General features: G+C 37.4%; 2 protein-coding genes across 4 annotated transcripts in view; both read left to right on the plus strand.

Moving 5' to 3' along the window:
- LOC129447294 (USP6 N-terminal-like protein) overlaps positions 1–7,733 on the plus strand; it is a 32,015-nt gene extending 24,282 nt beyond the window's left edge. Inside the window, exons 12-14 of the mRNA XM_073859225.1 lie at positions 2,672–2,775; positions 3,074–3,226; positions 4,540–7,733. Coding sequence (XP_073715326.1) covers positions 2,672–2,775; positions 3,074–3,226; positions 4,540–5,306 — 1,024 coding nt within the window. The 3' untranslated portion in view covers positions 5,307–7,733. The remainder of the gene's footprint in view (positions 1–2,671; positions 2,776–3,073; positions 3,227–4,539) is intronic.
- A 3,334-nt stretch (positions 7,734–11,067) lies between these two features.
- Positions 11,068–19,533, plus strand: part of b4galnt4b (beta-1,4-N-acetyl-galactosaminyl transferase 4b) — an 86,046-nt gene continuing 77,580 nt past the window's right edge. For 2 of the 3 annotated variants that reach the window (XM_073859226.1, XM_073859227.1), the window contains exons 1-2: positions 11,069–11,801; positions 12,316–12,529. In XM_073859226.1, coding sequence (XP_073715327.1) covers positions 12,385–12,529 — 145 coding nt within the window. In that variant the 5' untranslated portion in view covers positions 11,069–11,801; positions 12,316–12,384. Of the gene's footprint in view, positions 11,802–12,315; positions 12,530–19,533 lie in introns of all 3 variants that reach the window. The other variant, XR_012360024.1, reaches the window with a different exon arrangement.

Here is a 19,533-nt window from a genome sequence, read left to right on the forward strand (position 1 = left end):
CACAGGTCAGGAATGTTGAAATTAATTGTGTGTTTAGGTTGATTTAGCTTAAAAATTTGCAGTGTGTGGAGAGATGTGAAGACAGAGGATTAAAGTAACTAAATAAAGAATTAATGTGGTATTAAGGTTATCTATTATCTGGTGTAGACACAGAAATGTACAAAAAAAATAGTTTGAGTTTAATAGTATGTTGTTCCTGTAGTTCAACTGGTCAATCATTGTGTTATCACAGCAAAGTTTGTGGGTTCAATTCAGGGAGCACACATGCTCATGCTGATAAAATGTACAGCTTGAACCCACTGTACTGCAAGTCCCTTTGGATAAAAGCATCTGCCAAATGCATAAATATAAGTGCTTGGCAATGAATGAAGCAGACTAATCCAAAACTATTTATAAGCAATGACATGCACCCAAGGAAAACAGTTTAGATAGAGCAAGCCTATCATAAGCCTGATTAATGGAGTTCAAACATTTGTTTTTGGTTGGTGTTTGGCTGAATGCATTGTGTTTCAAAGCTTTTGGCCATAAAAGCAGTTGAAGGGGATTCATACACTAGCACTGATGAGGTCCAGCTTTTCGACTAACTGTACGTTTTCTTCAAAGGACTTCATTAAGTGCAGTGCATGTCTGTAATATATTTGACAGTTGCATTTGAAAATGCCTAATAAGCAGCCACAACACCACCTTCTAAATCGTGGGAATGTAAATTGAGGTTGGTGCTTGACTAAAAGATATGAATTTAGTTGAAAATACATGCCCCTCTAATTCTTTGCCAAGGCCTTTTGATGGAGTTTTTCTCTGCACATAAACACAATCCTGTAGCTTTTTGCTGTAAAGACAACCATTCGCATTGTAACCGGGCTGGATACAATTCTGCAGTGCTTTGCTTGAGCAGGATCAGGATGCTTATTTAGAGAGATTAGCTTTACGCTGACAAGAGCCCCAGTTTAAAGCTGGATTTCTGGTCTCATGTATAATGATATCTTACAAATTTATTTAGATTTATGCATTTAACAGAAGCTTCTTACCAAACTGACTTGCAGTATTTTGTGTATATACATTTGATCTGCTTATACAGGCTGGGTCCGAAACCTTAGGCAGATGACTTGTTGCCTCGCTGCCTCATTAGGTAATGACTTCAGAGGCTTGCAGGCAGTTCTGGGGAACATATTTGGACAGCCCTTATAGGCAGCTTAATGGAATTCTGTTTAAAATATAAACAGAGAGTGCCTTTGTGATAACTAACCCCATATTTCATATTTTAAAACTGTTATACTCATTTCTCTCTAGAAATGCAATCAAAATATAAAAAAACTTTATTACACTAAATTTGTGATCCAACCGCTTTCTTGGTCGCCATTTAATTTTTTTAAAACTTGATCACACATGCACATATAGAGTTTTGGGACAAGATGATAAAGATAAATAAGTAAAGCAAACATTGGATTCGGATGGGCCTTGATGCCTTCACTGTTAGACTTAAAGAAATATTCCATTTTCTTAAAAGAAAAATCCAGATAATTTACTCACCACCATGTCATCCAAAATGTTGATGTCTTTCTTTGTTCAGTCGAGAAGAAATTATGTTTTTTGGGGAGAACATTGCAGGATTTTTCTCGTTTTGATGGACTTTGATAGACACCAACATTTAACACTTAACTCAACATGTAACAGTTTTTTTCAACGGAGTTTCAAAGGACTATAAACAATCCCAAACGAAGCATAAGGGTCTTATCTGGCAAAACAATTGTCATTTTTGACAATAAAAATAACAAATATCCACTTTTAAAGCACAACTTCTCGTTTAGATCTGGTCGTCATGCGCTAGCTTGACCCTACGCAATACGTCATCACGTCAAGAGGTCACAGAGGACGAACGCGAAACTCCGCCCCAGTGTTTACAAGTGTGGTGAAAGAGGACCGTTCCTATGTTGTTGTATGTCAACTGATACTAATTAATGTCTTTGTGTCAGTTTATTGTTTACAATGGTCCGCAAATGTGCGTTTTATATATGTAACACGTGACCTCCCTACGTCACTACGCATTTACGTTAGGTCGTCCTGGACCTGACCTAAACGAGAAGTTGTGCTTTAAAAGTGTATATTTGTTATTTTTCTTGTCAAAAATTACAATCGTTTTGCTAGATAAGACCCTTATGCCCTGTTTGGTATTGTTTATAGTCCTTTGAAACTCCGTTGAAAAAAACTGTTAAATGTTGAGTTAAGTATTAATTGTTGGTGTCTATTAAACTCCATTAAAATGAGAAAAATCCTGCAATGTTTTCCTCAAAAAACATAATTTCTTCTCGACTGAACAAAGAAAGACATCAACATTTTGGATGACATTGTGGTGAGTAAATTATCTGGATTTTTCTTTTAAGAAAATGGAATATTCCTTTAACTGGAAGTTCTACAGTTACTTACCACAAAATGCAGTTACAGTAACTCACTGGCAACGAGTTACCGCATATACAGTGTTCCTGCCTTGGAATGCTGCCTCCGAATGAAGCATTTTAGAGATTTCGGATGCAGCCACAGTATGTTCCCTGAGAATTGAACGTGTTATGTTTCCATTGCTAGCACAATGTTCCACTGGTTCAGCTAAAGGAACTTTGTGTTTATTATGTAGTGATGACCTTTTATTAGGATTCCTGTAAAATTTTACCTTTTGCAGAACGCCATTTACTCTGACCTTACGTCTATGGGATGTCTTCATCCTTGAGGGTGAGAAAGTTCTGACAGCCATGGCTTACACCATCCTTCAACTTCACAAAAGTAAGTTCCTCTTTTAATTATTTGGTGCTCTAATACTAAATTAACAATCATTCAGTACAAAGATATGCAGAAAATACACCTCAGTCCATAATCACTGATTACTTCAAAATGCTAATGAATGTTTCTTGACAATGAATTCCTTTTGACATAAGTTCCGTTAAAAATCCCTAAGATGATTTACTTTTATAATCTTATTCTCCATATGTCTCCACATACATTAAACATTCACAAATAGTCACATAATTGGAAGTCATTGACTGTCTTCAGTGTCACAATAACTGTATTCATTCATTTCCAGAAAGTTTACTTAAGATGTCTCTGGAAGACCTGAGAGAGTTCCTGCAGGAGAAGATAGGAAAGTCCATCTACCTCAATGATGACTTTGTCATAGAGCATCTGAAGGTTTCCATGTCTGAACTTCGCAAAATGAAGTTAGACCTCCCACCACCAGGTTCACAGATTGTCTTTATTTGATATTTTACTATATAACGTTGTATGTTTAGTCATCTGAACAATTTTGTCACTGTTTACTTTTGTCATTCATTACTACTTACTAAACAATTGTCGTTGTCATCTGTACAATGATCCATTTTTATTCTTATTTGTTGTTTAGGTATTTTTATGTTTCATTTATTTATGCATTTAGTTTAAAGGGGGCATATCATGAAAATCTGACTTTTTCTGTGTTTAAGTGTTATAATTGACCTATGGGTAAGCCACGTCCCCTCCACTCACTTGGACAAACAATAAACATTCGGTGATATGCGCTATGGCAGCTGTCACAGTAGGAGACATTTCACAGGAGGGAATTCATGATTTTTGGAGACAGAAAAACCATATATCTTCTCGAAGTCACCAAAAGGGCCTTAACTATGCATTGGAGGGTTATATTAATAATTTTATTGTTGAGAAGGTCGATGAAAAGCTTCAGGCAAAAATGTACAGGTCACAGTGTAAACGCGATAAACCGCATTTCGTTGCCATCATGATCATATTAAATATGTACAGGTCTAAGTTGCATACGTTTCCAGGACAAGTCTTTTTACCATCTTTACCAAGAGTATCTCTCCGTTAGTTTGATGCTACAGTATTTACATCAGGGATGGGCAACTTCGGACCTGGAGGGCCGGTGTCCTGCAGAGTTTAGCTCCAACCATAATTAAACACACCTGAAGCAGCCAATTAAGGTCTTACTAGGCATACTAGAAACTTTTAGGCAGGACCGAAGTTGCCCATCCCTGATTTACATGAACCATTCAGCATAACATTGCTATTACAAATAACTGTTATCTCAATTATTTACAGATAAGTTAATGAAGCTAAGTGACAGAATGTTACAATGCAGCTAGAAGCTAACGGTAACGTTTTATGTGAAAAAATAGTTTTGAATGAAATTTGTCTCCCCTTGTGATGTCAGAAGGGGATAATACCACTCCTTAATCTGCACTATCCAATCACGCCACTGCCATTTAGTGCAGAGATCAACTCGTTTGCATTTAAAGGGACACACCCAAAAGCGGCACATTTTTGCTCACACCTACAAATTGGCAATGTTAACATTCTATAAAAATGATCTATATTGTATTATGAGCTAGAACTTCACATACACACTCTGGGGACACCTAAGATTTATTTAACATTTTACAAAAGTCTTGTGAAATGTCCCCTTTAAACAATCTTTTATTTAGTATTATCAATTTCCACAATAATTAATAAATATCAGTTTTTAATCTATTCCTATTGTTAAATATTTCTATTTCACAGCTAAGCCTGATGAGTTTCCACGGATGCCACTTGGCCTGGAGCTGCCTGTAGTTCTGACTCCATTAAAACAACCCAAACCCAGCCCTTCAGAAGATACGCCCAACAAAGCCCAACTCGCCAAACGGCCCCCAACCTCTCTGCACATCTCTCTACAGCAGGAGTGCATTATATTGGATGACAGCCCTCCACAAGACAAAAAAACCTTTCGAGATGGAGGTACAGGCAGTATGTCACCCCTCCCCTCACCTGACCCTGTCGTAGTGCACAGGCCGGTTCCCCTCACTCCTGACGGAATGATAGGAGCTCCTGAGGACGGTGGTGAATGGCCTCCTCCATATGAACCTCCTAAAAATACTGTCCCAGAGCTCAGTAAGGTGCAGCCTGAGATGTGTCACCCTACTCCACCTCCAAATTTAGATGATGCATCGCTATCCAATATAGAGCCTTCACAAACATCTCTATACTTTGAGCAGGACAGTTCAGAGACAACAGAGGGGTGTGTGGTGGGTCTTTTACCCTCAAATAAATTTCAAAATGTCATGGCTCACCTATTGCATCAATCTTACAGTATTTCCAATATTAAACATCTACATGAGGGACAGAATAGAGATCATGAAAATCAGTCTTCTGATCAATTTTCTGTTTTGCCCAAAACATCCTCAGCACCCTGTGGACCTTCCAGGGGAATTCCCACAGTTCACTCCGACCCTCTGTTTCAACACACACCTCACTCCGCCCAACACTTGCCTAAGTCTGAGACTTTTTAAACCGCCGGCCATCTTATACTTTAGTGCTTTGCTAATGTTTCGTTGGAACGTGTACAATTTTGTGAAGCAAATAATGTAGTATTTAACCTTTCAGCAGGATAAGTTTTTTCTTGTAGGTTGCACTCAAAACAACACAGCAGGTCATTGAATTTTATTTGAAGTGTAAAAACCTTATGTAATTCTAACACTGTTGTATATGCGGCCTCAAAAACTTTGACACACTGCCAAGAGAAACTTGATAACAAAAGTGAGCTGGCTCGCTGAAAACTTAAGTTAAGTTATGAACATAATTATAGCCCAAAACATAAGTGCATGTGGGTTTGTACAGAACATCCATTGATTAAAGAAATGAATCACATTCAGCAATACGACACATTTTCACTACAGCATGTTGTATTGTAGCAACATGCAAAATCATCTATAAGAAGTTATACCGATCCATGTTAAATAGCACAGCAGCCTTTCCAGTAAATAGTTACATATTTCTGTGGTCATTTTAATTGCCATTTATAGATGGGTTCAGTCTGTGATTTATTCTGGTAGAAAATACCACTAATGCTAAACGGTATAATGGAATGTGCATTACATGCACACTGAGCACCAGAGTAAAGCCTCAAATTTATAAAAGACGGCTACAGTGACTTGTTATTTAACCTCACATACAGAAAAGCTGATGATGGCAATAAAAGCATGACCTTGACTGAGACTGAATGATATTTTTCTGGTGATTCTTAATCACAATTGTATGTACATTTGGCATTTGTACTTGTGTGAACATTTTGTACATTTAGCTTTTTAGAGTATTGTATTTTAATGCAGATTTTTGGATTTGTAACAATAATATCAGATTTTCAGATAACTAGATTAAAGGAATAGTCTACTCATTTTCAATATTGAAATATGTTATTGCCTTGGCTGGGAGTTGTTGATGCATCCCTCTGTCGTCTGTGTGCGTGCACGTGGGCGCTGGAGCGCGCTGCGACGCTTCGATGGCGTTTGGCTTGGCCCCATTCGTTCAATGGTGCCATTTGGAGATGGAGTTGGAAGTGACCAAACACATCAACGTAACGTAAAATAAAACGTGGCGCTTTTCTGGGCGGATTTGGGGGAGGAGCTGTGTTTTGTGGCGTGGTAGCACTTTTGGGAGTACTTTGACTCGGCGCAGTAACACCCTCCCTCTCCCATTATGAGAGTGAGAAGGGGAGCGGACTTTTCAGGCGAGTCGAAGTGCTCCCAGGGGTGCTGTTGCGCCATAGAGTGTAGTTCCTCTTTTGAATCCGCTTGGAAAAGCGCTACGTTTTATTTTGTACCACCAAACTTGCTCGTATAACTACTCGTCTTAAATAGGAAAAACGTTGATGTGTTTGGTCACTTCTGGCTTTGTCTCTGGATGGTGCCGTTGAATGGGTGGGGCTGGGCTGAATGCTGTCGGGGCGTCGCGGTGGGCTCCGGCGCTTGCGTGCGCGCGCACAGATGGTGGAGGGATGTGTCAACAATTCTTAGTTAAGGAAATAACATATTTTAATATTGAAAATGAGTAGACTATTCCTTTAACAGGTTCTTGCTTTTGACATATGTACTTTTGTTTTGGCCATCACTATGTATAGATAGAACAGTGTGAAAACTACCATTTAAATATTTACGTTTAACTTGTAATCCTATTGGTTAACAATGGAAACTGTTATGAGTATTCAACTATTCTAAATTTAATCAATGTTAAACAGTGTTTCTGTTTTAAAGCTTGTGTATTTTAAGGCATTGAAATATTAGGATGTTTAATTAATATCTTAATAGGCACTGTATTGTTATTATATAGATGGCTTTTTACATTATATACTGTGTCAAATGATCTTGCCTCTGTTAAAGGTGCAGTGTGTAATTTTTAAAAGGATCTCTTGACAGAAATGCAAAATAATATACAAAACTATATTTTTAGGAGAGTATAAAGACCTTTTTATAATGAACTGTTAAGTTTTTATTACCTTAGAATGAGGCGTTTTTATCTACATACACTGATGGTCCCCTTACGTGGAAGTCGCCATTTTGTTCCGCCATGTTTCTACAGAAGCCCTTAACGGACAAACTTTTTTTACTAAGTTGTCTACGTTGTTTTCCGGTGGTGGCTATCGTAGCTATGCGTTTCAAAAGCGATGGGTAAGCAGTGGACTGAGCCGTTGGTTGCAATTCGCAACCTCACCACTAGATGCCGCTAAAATTTACACACTGCACCTTTAAATGCTCTGGTTATGTTTTTGAAATTCAAAATGTTTTCTGGGTTAGACATCTTAGTGTTTATTCCTCATTAAGGAGTTTTGAGAGCTCCAACCAAAACACTTTGGTTTTATTCAATATGTATATTGTAAATACATTTACTTTGTGATTCGATGTTTGAGTTAGATCTGCAGAAATATACGTTTTCTAATCTTATTTGGGCAGCTTTATTTTGAAATACATTTAGACACAGCAGGACAGCATATGCTAGAGCAGGGTTAAAGTTAATGGGTTTGAACCCAGGGAACACACATACTGATAAAAAATTGTATAAATGAAATGGACAAATGCAATGTATATGTGAAACATCGATGCTCTGCTTGACCACAAGAGGGCTCTGTAAACACATTTTTTTTAAATACATCCTAACATATTCATCTTTGTGATTCAATGGGTTCCTTTTAATATTCAAAGCAACAGCTCACCAGTATTGTAATATGTTTCTTGATTTGTTTTATTATGGTAGTGCATAACATGAATTAAAGCTCCTTCACTGTATACCGCAATGATCAGTAACATTTCAGATCTCAGCAAGGACATTGAAGATTCAGCTCTTACTAAGAGTTTTTAATTCATGAATTAAATCCCTTTACACAAGTGCTACACTAGGTGGACGTCTAAGGTGCAGAATAATTAACATATCAGTTTTAATAGTAACAGTTATGATGATGAGGAGACCTTCACATTAGACTTTCACAATTCTACGGTTTATCTTTCATGTCTGTTTCCTGCTCTCTAAGGACATTGACAGCATGTGGTGACGCTGATTGCTGTGATTGATGCCACGCCTTTGTGAGTGTCATGCATCATAATTGAGCCTCGGTGATTTAGAGAAAATGGGATGACAAAAATGGAGCAGATGTGAAAAGATGACACATCATTATAAGTGAGCAGGTATTGATGTTCTCATCTGTGCTGAATTCTGCCACGCAACACTTTATACTACAAAGATTATCAGACTGCACTGTGATCTGCTCTGTAACTTTTCTGGCCTTTAACCATGTTTGATCTAGAAACAAAGAAGAAATGCTCTCTCATAAATTTTAGATCAAACGGAACGATAGCAGAAAGAGACATAATGCAACTAGCCTGACAAAGCATCTCTTTTCAATACATTTAAAGCTTTGATCTGGTTTTTATAAGCTCCTTTGAACAGTTGGAATTAACTTCCAGGGTTTATCACTTTTACAAACTGAACTCACCTCACACAAGTTAAATGTTTGAGATTATGCCTTTCTGATCTACTCCAGGTTAACGCCCCAGGTTATCAATTCAAAGACCTGTTTGTTTAGACTTTGCCATGGGTGTTTAGCATCCCAAACAGTAAAGATTGAAATCAACCTTTAAAGATAATGATCAAAGTGAGCACTGTTTCACTCTAAAAACAAACGGTGCTAAATAGCACTAAAAGTGGTTCACTGGCTCGTAATCATAGGGGAACCATTTTAAGTACCTGTGTAGCACCTCTGTAGAACCATATTGTGCTATAGAACCATATCTGGTGCTATAGTGGTGCTATCACCCCCGGCTGGTTCTTTATAGGTGCCTTATAGGGACTATATAGCACTAAAAATGGTTCCCATATGATTACGAGCGTTTAGTGCTATTTAGTACTAATTAGTGTTAGTCCAAACACTCTTTGGGGTAGTTTCCTGGACAGGGCTTCTCCTAGTCCCTGACTAAAATACATATTAGATCTGCCTTAAGTTAAAAACACCTTGTACTGACATATCTTGACATACAGTATGGGTCTTTCTACAGAAACGTTCACTTTTGGTATGGCAAGAGGTCTTAAAATTAATTTCTTTTTCTAACATTTAAACATTAAACCACATTATTAGATTACTCTTTCACTTTATGAGTACCCATTAATAATATTTTTATTTTCATTTTTGTTTTTTAATGTAATTTACATTATATATTTGATAGTTTTGGACACATTATTTGATCTTAAAATAAAGCATTTTCCCTCTGTACATGACTGTGGGGACGAGCACTTATATGGTGCTTGGAGTTCTAATTAATTAATAAAAATCAAATATTGCTACATTGATGGCTCAATAAGGTGTAATTGTTCAAATAACATGTTGTTTCATTTTAAAATATAGAAAATTGTAACCCTAAAGTGTTTTTCAAGTGTAATGTTTCTGTAAAGGCTAGGGACAGAAAAATTGACATTTCCGTAGAATGGGTGACATTGTTTTGTCTCATGATGCACACCGGTACTGTTTTTTGTAAGGTTTGTTTGTAAAAACATTGTCCTAATATAACTAAGGCCTAGTCCTGGATTAATCTAAACACTGTCCAGGAAACCCCCACTTTGGGTTTCTGGATAAAGTTTTGTTCCGACCAGAAAAGTAGACTCTTCTGATGGGGTTTTAAATGTTCCTGAAAAGCTAGGCATAAAGAACATCCACAGGTCCTGTATGGTTCCATGTTCAATTGGGAAAAGGTTTGACAGACAATAAAATGGTAAGTTTTTTTTTCTTTTTTTAAGATGTGACATCATGCAAATGAGCTGATCTCTGCACTAAATGGCAGTGCCGTGGTTGGATAGTGCAGATTAAGATTAAGATTAACATCACAAGGGGAGCCAAATTTCAATTACCTATTTTGGTTTTACAGAGAATGCAGAGAAAGTTCCTGGGTTGTTCGTTTACACATTTTCTAGGTTGATAGAAGCACTGGGGACCCAATTATAGCACTTAAACACAGAAAAAGTCAGATTTTTATAATATGTCTCCTTTAAGAATCTTAAAGGGAAACCAATAATTTTTCTATCACTTTTAGAAAAAAAGGTCAAAATCTGTACCACTGCTGTCACTGGGGCAGTATCTTTAAAAAGGTCTTATTAGGTACAGAAATGTATACATTTGGTACTAATATTTACGTTTGAGATGCTACTATGTATCTTTGAGGCATACGCTCTCTTTGGTAGCAGTACTAATATGAACTTATGCAAAGCTATAATTTTTTACAGCCCCAGTGACAGCTGGGGTATACATATTACATAAGTGTGGCATCACTGCCTAGAACACTTTTAGAAAATTACTTTTTAGGAGTGAATGTGTATGGTTTAATGAAGAATGAAAAAACATAATTTTTTAAATATAATACATTTAAGACAAATTATAGGAAAAATACACCAAATCAAAATCACTCATTAATATAGGTTGAGCATATATTTAACAAAAAAATATTTTATTTTTATGTAAAATGTGTAGACATAATGGACAGCAGTTTTTATGTCCTTCTCAGAACAAAACACAGTTGCAGAATTGTCTTACCAGTTATTACAAAATTAAATTACTGGCAACTTTGGTCAGTTAATGTGGTTTAACTCTGAGTTTAATAAATCAATATTAATAAAAAAAGACTATGATACAAGGCATTCATAATGATTTATGGGTAGTACATGAGCTATGATTTTTTTCAGGTGAGAAAAGCGCACTGGCTGTTCATTGTCGTTTCTTTTGTACACAAGCTAACAGCTCCCACTAGCCACCAGTAAAGGGCGCGCGGATGAAACTGAGGATGCAACTGTAGGGATGCAGTCGCGTGCATGTGGGGTCCGTCATGCTGCCTAGGAAAATATTTCAGTTTTGATATACAGCTAAACCTAATGAAAACAATTATGGATGATTGGAAACCTCCAAGGAGGACGATTCGAGGATTTATTTGCACCACGCGAATATGTTGCCTTTCACGGATGTGAAACAAAAGCGTGCTCCGTCTCGTGTGCTTATGAATACCAGTGGATGAGCGCAAGGAGAGAAGGATACAAAAGCCGATTATTTATTGTACAGCGATGCTTCATTTGTATTTATTATTTCGATTTATTTATCTTTATTTGTGTTCCGATAGCTAACACGAGACTGAAACGAGAATAAACAATTTACACACCTCAACATTTCAGCTGTGTGCCCGACTGGAATAAGGATTTGCAAAACTCTTTTGTGCACAACGGAATTGAACAGGACTCCCAGAATGAAATGGACAACAAAAGTTTGACAGTTATAAAAACTCTGTAGTGAGCATAAACAAACCCAATCATATTGGTGGTGTTATTGTGTATTTTGCGTACTTGACACGATGAACTGCACATCTGAACTGGATTTTACGGATCATTCTTCTCAAATGAACAGTAAGAGCCATGACACCAGACATCTCTGCTGATAGCTCTGTCTGTATAGACTTGCTCAAATAAGTGAGAGAAATACCATGGTGAGTACAACTGTAAATGACATTTAACTGTATTATTCACTTAAAAATAGACAAAAGGTTTTATAGCAGGCTGTATCCATAAAGGACCTTTAACATCCACAAAAAATTTCTGTTGCGCAAAAGGTTTGTTGTAGTGAAATTTAATGTTGTATGGATTATAAAAGGTAAGTAACTGAAAGATTTTTTTGAGTAACCAAAAACAGTTATTTGAAAAATCCTAATTTTTATGTAATTTATAAAAAATACCCTAAAGTACCAGTACATCACCAAGGACATTTTTATGTCACCTTAGTAATGTTATTCTTATCACAGCTCTGCTCATATTATAAAAGGTAATACTTTAAATTGTTGATGCTTATGTCTCATCAGCTCTAAATGTGTTAGTTAGTTTTTACTTATAGATCTGTTTATATTCTAGCTGTAAATCACCTTAGTAATGTCATTGTTATTATTACAGCTCTAAAGGTGTAGATGCATCTGTGTATGTATTGACAGTTGTTTGTTGATATTCTAGTTATAAAAGATCAACACTAAACAGGCTCCAGTCACCTGAATTTTCCACTGAGTGGGTGATGTTTCTGTGATGAGAATGCGATTTCCTCTGAAGAAAATCCGCAAGCAGTTTAAACTCCTCCTGCTACTCGTTTTGCTCATGTTTGCCATTGGATTCACATATCTTCACATCAATCAAGGCAAAGCCATCAAACTCCATTTCAACTATGGGAAAGGTAATAATAATATTCTATTCCAATACTCTTACATTGTTTGAGCTGCGCATATCAAAGCCCTAATAAGCATATCCTCAAAACCTGAAATGGTCAAGTGGGCAAAAAATGCTGTTTTGCGAAACTAAAAAGAAGGGTATTCATAATCATCAGTAGATGTTTCTATTGGGCTTCAGGCACAGGTTAATAAAGGCAGTGCTGGACAAAAGAGCTGTCCGGTGCTGAAACCACTGAATACTTTAAATGAGGATTTTTCATCAGGTTAAAGTTTAATTATTGCACATTTCTGGCCAGCTAACTGCTGATTATTCCTAAACTAATTTGTACCCTGGGCTGTAGTACCATTAGTTTTACTGATAAGACTCAAAGTGGCTCTGTGCAAAGAAGATTTTCCTCTTAAAGGATGCAACCCATCCTCACCCCATGTCGTCAATATTTGACGGGGAGGGTATACCTTTCGCGTCATTTTTTGACGAACTGGGGACTTCAATACTATTACGTCCGTTGCATTCTCTTTCCTATTTTCTTACCATTTTCGCGTCGGTTTAGGGTTAGATTTACATAATGACATCCCTACCCAAACCTAACTCTAACCCAAACGCCAGGTGACAACTGTCGTACCTAACTGTAACCCCAAAATTTGCGTAATCTAACCCTAAACCGACGCGAAAATGGTAAGAAAATAGGAAAGAGAATGCAACGGACGTAATAGTATTGAAGTCCCCAGTTCGTCAAAAAATGACGCGAAAGGTATACCCTCCCCGTCAAATATTGACGACATGGGGTGAGGATGGGTTGCATTCACTGGTATCATTCACCTTTTGCTGTTATATTTGGTTGGTGTGTGTTTGCTTAAAGGTGATTGACATGCTTTTTGAAGTGTCTAAAATGTGTTAAAGGGACATTCCACTTTTTTTGAAAATATGCTCATTTTCCAGCTCCCCTAGAGGTAAACATTTGATTCTTACAGTTTTGAAATCCATTCAGCTGATCTCCGGGTCCGGCGCCAGCACCCCCAGCATAGCTTAGCACAATCCACCGAATCTGACTAGACCATTAGCATCGCGCCAAAAAATAACCAAAGAGTTTCGATATTTTTTCTATTTAAAACTTGACTCTGTAGTTACATCATGTACTAAGGCCGACGGAAAATTAAAAGTTGCTTTTTTTCTAGGCTGATATGTCTAGGAAATATACTCTCAAACTGGCGTAATAATCAAGGACTTTGCTGATGTTACATTGCTGCAGCAGGCGTGATATTACGCACTGCCCGAAAAGAGTCCCCTTGATTACTTTCAATAGCAGGGGACAATTTTCGGCAGTGCGTAATCACTACGCCTGCTGCAGCCATGTTACATCAGCAAAGTCCTTGATTATTACGCCAGAATGTGAGTTTAGTTCCTAGCCATATCTGTCTAGAAAATCACAACTTTTAATTTTCTGTCGGCCTTAGTGCACGATGAACTACAGAAGAGTCAAGTTTAAAATAGGAAAAATATCGAAACTCTATTGTTATTTTTAGCCTGATGCTAATGGTCTAATCAGATTCAATGTATTATGCTAAGCTATGCTAAAAGTGTTAGCGCGGATCCCAGAGATCAGCTGAATGGATTCCAAAATGGTAAGAATCAAATATTTAACTTTAAGCCCAGGACACACTGCACGATTATTGGCTGTCCCAGACGAAAGATTGCCCTCGTGAAACAATCGTCGCAATTTCTGTGATCGTGGCTCTTTATCAGTGGTCCTATGTCGTACAATGAGAGAGGTTCAAAGACGGCCGTTTTCCCGGTCTTGCATCTAAAGATAGGCTACGATAGTTTTCTGACAGTGTCAGAAATTCAGCATGATCACCGCACAGTGTGTTTGCTGCTACGACCTGCGCCGGTATTTGTTTACCACTAGCCCATGCTGGTGATGTTGCGCTAAAGTGTGACGCAGCCGCCGAAGCTTCCGTGTAATCATCGTACAGTCTACATGCTTGTCGTACCCGAGTTGAAAAGATCAGTGTCACACAGTGTGATAAGGTAATGATCTTATAGGAGGTCAAAAATCCTGCAGTGTATTCCGGGCTTAAGGGGAGCTGGAAAATGAGCATATTTTCAAAAAAGTGATTCCCTTTAATAATGAAAATAATAACTTCAATGTTCAAATATTTTATGATGGTTTAACAACACTACTGTATACCATTTGTCTATACCGTTCTTCAATTGGTGGGGCTGCATAACATTTAATGTGTTGTTTGTTATCAAAAAATCTGTACATAATTATTATACTTAAAGGAAAAGTATGCAAGAAATTTATATCAATTAATAAAAAATGGCCCTGATATGTCACTAGACATTAAGAAATCATTTGCATTTAAATACTTATATCACTGACAACAGTGGTCCGGCCAGGATATTGTCATTTAAAAAGTGGAGTTGCAGCCCTCAACTGATGTTTATGTTGTCATGTTGTGTATTGGCCACCAGTTGGGTGACTGCAGTACCAGTTTTAGCCACAAGTTTTGTGATTGCAATACCAGTTTTGGCCACAATCCTACATACTGTTCCTTTAATCAAAAGCTTCATGCCACATTTGCAAATACTACAGTGGTTTCTGACATGTACTGTAGACATTTTCCTCCAACTATTTAATTACCCAGCTTCCTCTTCTTATCTCATTAAGCCCCAATGTTCACAAGGTCTCTTGATTTTAACCCTGTAACCATTTAAGTCTTTAATATTCTTGCGTGTTTTTGTCTTGCAGTTTTGAATATTAATTAAAACCTCATTTGGTGCTTTTGATGTAGAGAGAGGTCCACATCCAGGTCTTCTCTCATGCAAAAATAGCTCTTATTTGGAGGACATTTTAAGACAATTTCCATTCTAGACAAGCTAAATGAGCTTTTTTAAAATCACAGTCTCTCATTAACTGTTCCCTTGAAGCGGTGTGTCCTTTGTAATTAGAGGTGAAGTAATTGTTGCGGATTAGCTGATAAATCACTGTATTTGGGTGAGGAATAAATTTGTATATTTCTAATTATAGCATGAAGGCTCAAGGCCTTTTCCCTCTTGGTTTTCACTGATTGAGGTTTAAAAATGGAGTCCGGTTGTTGTAAATTTTGTCAGGGAGAGAAATGAGACGTGCAGACTCTCTTAACCCATAGGTTAATGAAATTTGTGTCAAACCACATTATAAGCTGCTTTCAACACACAAGGTAATGCTAAGGCAAATGACTTTTTTGACTGCCGCCACTGTAATCTCAGGTGAGACATGCTGTAAGTGGGAATAACATGACTATGAACAGAGGTTTGATGGGACATAGAGAAGTCCAACATTTTAGTCGGGCACATGTATATTATGAACAATTTGTTTTCTTATGACAATTAATTATGTTTGAAAAGTGCTCAAAAAGTAAACCTTTGCAGCTAAAGAGATTATATTAGTATATTAAAGGTGCATATTTGTACCAAAGATTATATATTAGTACCTCAAAGGTACATGGTACCAAATGTACACTTACCTAAAGGATTATTAGGAACACCTGTTTAATTTCTCATTAATTATCTAATCAACCAATCTCATGGCAGTTGCTTCAATGCATTTAGAGGTGTGGTCCTAGTCAAGACAATCTCCTGAACTCCAACTGAATGTCAGAATGGGAAAGAAAGGTGATTTAAGCAATTTTGAGCGTGGCATGGTTGTTGGTGCCAGACGGGCAGAGTATTTCACAATCTGCTCAGTTACTGGGATTTTCACGCACAATCATCTCTAGGGTTTACAAAGAATGATGTGAAAAGGGAAAAACATCCAGTATGCCGCAGTCCTGTGGGCCAAAATGCCTTGTTGATGCTAGAGGTCAGAGGAGAATGGGCAGACTGATTCAAGCTGAAAGAAGAGCACCTTTGACTGAAATAACCACTCGTTACAACCGAGGTATGCAGCAAAGCATTTGTGAAGCCACAACACACACAACCTTGAGGCGGATGGGCTACAACAGCAAAAGACCCCACCGGGTACCACTCATCTCCACTACAAATAAGAAAAAGAGGCTAGAATTTGCACAAGCTCACCAAAATTGTACAGTTGAAGACTGGAAAAATGCTGCCTGGTCTGATGAGTCTCGATTTCTGTTGAGACATTCGAATTGGGCATAAACAGAATGAGAACATGGATCCATCATGCCTTGTTACCACTGTGCAGTCTGGTCGTGGTGGTGTAATGGTGTGGGGGATGTTTACTTGGCACACTTTAGGCCCCTTAGTGCCAGATGGTCATCATTTAAATGCCACGGCCTACCTGAGAATTGTTTCTAACCATGTCCATCTTTTTATGACCACCATGTACCCATCCTCTGATGGCTACTTCCAGCAGGATAATGCACCATGTCACAAAGCTTGAATCATTTCAACTTGGTTTTTTAAACATGACAATGAGTTCACTGTACTAAAATGGCCCTCAAAGTCACCAGATCTCAACCCAATAGAGCATTTTTGGGATGTGGTGGAACGAGAGCTTTGTGCCCTGGATGTGCATCCCCAAATCTCCATCAACTGCAAGATGCTATCCTATCAATATGGGCCAACATTTCTAAATAATGCTTTCAGCACCTTGTTGAATCAATGCCATGTAGAATTAAGGCAGTTCTGAAGGCGAAAAGGTCAAACACAGTATTAGTATGGTGTTCCTAATAATCCTTTAGGTGAGTGTATACATATGTATACATAATATTTACCAAACGGTTACTGTTTAATATATTAAAATTATATAATTTTTGGACAATTTTTTGACAGTTTAAAAATACAGGTCACATCTATTAGATTATTCTCAACAAGCAGTATAGCGCCATAGATGACATTTATACTGAAAGTCTTGAATTACAGTCTTACTTCACCATAATCCTCAGATTGTGAGATCCTGGATTTGTTTTGAGATGACTGAACAGCTCGTTGTCTGTTGGCTTGGCTCAGGGCAAGGAAACATGAAGCAGGTGGTGATCCATTCAGCACCAGGACAGGAAAGCATGCAGAATTTTGAACAAACCTCCAGTTAGAGAATTGCTGGCAGAATCAGACTTTAGCACCATGAAATGTTTGTCAAGGTGACTAGAAGAAAAACTGGAAAAAAATAAGTTCCTTATATTAATTCTACATAGATTTATACATAAGAAAGATGGTTTATTAAAACTTACTTTTAGTGTACTGTAGCGTACAAATGTATTTATTTGCTGATTACATATTCTTTATATATATCATATTCAACATATTTGCGGATCACATATTCTTTGAATAGATATGTAAAAAAAAATGTGCATGCAGTGTTTGGATATTTGCAGTGTTGTCTGAATAGTTTAGAGCAGAAGTACCCAACTGGTCAAGTGTAAATGCCTTTCTCTGTGCAATTTAGCATGTGCGATCTGTCAAGTCTGTTATCTATAAAGGCACAGATGTTTAATGTACAATAACTAAAGAGAACTGTTTTATCCAGGGTGCATCTATAGGAGAACCTGGCCTAAATGAAGCAGAATGGAACTAAATTTGCGTACCGACAGAGCTGAATGGTGCACATTAACAAAAGATTACAAGTTGCCTTTGGGCACAAGCCAGATTTCAATTGTAAACAGTTTCATCACTTGGTGGTTGTAATAAAGTTATTCTAATTGCATGCATTAGGTTTTCAGAGCTGTTAGTTTAATGACATGCATAACACATATGTTTAAGTTATTTGTAGAATTAAAAACACCTGCTATAGATATGTGCCTCAAACATCCATAGGTTTTTATTACCACTGGGACTGGGTGTCTCTGCTTGGTGTTTGATTGCTCATTTTAGCTGTTTGTTGCCCTCGGGTGTGTGCAGCTTTGGGATACCCAGTGTCCCTCGTCTGGACAGCTTCTGCTGATATTACCACATAGATCACTTTATAGATGTGTGTAGGTTCTTCATTCTTGTGTGACGGAGCGCTTTGTCTGCCTTCTGCTTTGGTAATTGTCAGGCAAACAGCTGCTGTCCAAAGATACATTGGTGCAATGTTTTTGGGACAATGGTGTCTTTGGAAGTACCTTGGAAATCTACAAAAATACCCGTTTATTGATTAAATCAAGTATCATGGATTTAATGTACCATTTAGTGCTATCGATATTCCAGAGTACCACACTTTAAAAAAATGCAGCAACTTGGTTTTGCAAGTCAATTTTAAGTTTTAACTTTAAAACCAAATTGGTTAACTTAATTTGTTAATTTCTTCATACTATATAGGAGTGCAGTATGAAATGAAACCATGCAAGTGTAAATCTTTTCAGAGCTTAATATGATAAGTTTGGTCACAGTGTGTGCTGCTCCACATTTAAAAGATCTTTGTAAAAAAATAATGTTGGCTGCATGACATGTCATTGCCTTTGATTTCAGTTGCTGGCACCTCCAATGCTCATTGGTATTCCTGGAGGCAGCAATGCTATCCTCAGCACAACCGTGGCTTTGGCTCTAGGGCTGAAGATATGCTCTGCATGGCCCCAATCCAATCGTAGAAGAGCCATTATCATTTCTTATTTATGGAGCTTTTATTTAGGGACAGCTTTCTACTGTACTATAGAGGGTTGCAGGTTGCATGTAAATGTTTTAACAAATTTGCTTCTAGTGTATGACGTTTTCGTAGTGTCACACACAGTTTAGATGAAACTATCTAGATAGATACTTTGTATGCTTGAATCCTACTTTTCCATAGCAATATTGAGAATGTGCCATTTCTCAACTTGAAAACTCATGCAATGAGCAAAATTCAGAGAAAGGCACTTTTCAATGCCTTTAGCACAAATCGTTTTTCATGCAGATGGTTTTGCAATAAGAATTGAAGAAGGAAAGCATTCATTGCTGATCAATCTATCAGCCTGAAAATGCCAGATGCAATACGCTGCTTTAGTTTGCTTACTGAAAGATGGTACTGTATGCCATCCCATGTTCCTGACATTTTTTTTAAAGGGAACCCAAATAAAGAAACACTATTTAATGCATCCAGTGTAGTGG

The sequence above is a fragment of the Misgurnus anguillicaudatus genome, chromosome 21, assembly GCF_027580225.2.
Source record: "Misgurnus anguillicaudatus chromosome 21, ASM2758022v2, whole genome shotgun sequence".
Taxonomy (NCBI): domain Eukaryota; kingdom Metazoa; phylum Chordata; class Actinopteri; order Cypriniformes; family Cobitidae; genus Misgurnus; species Misgurnus anguillicaudatus.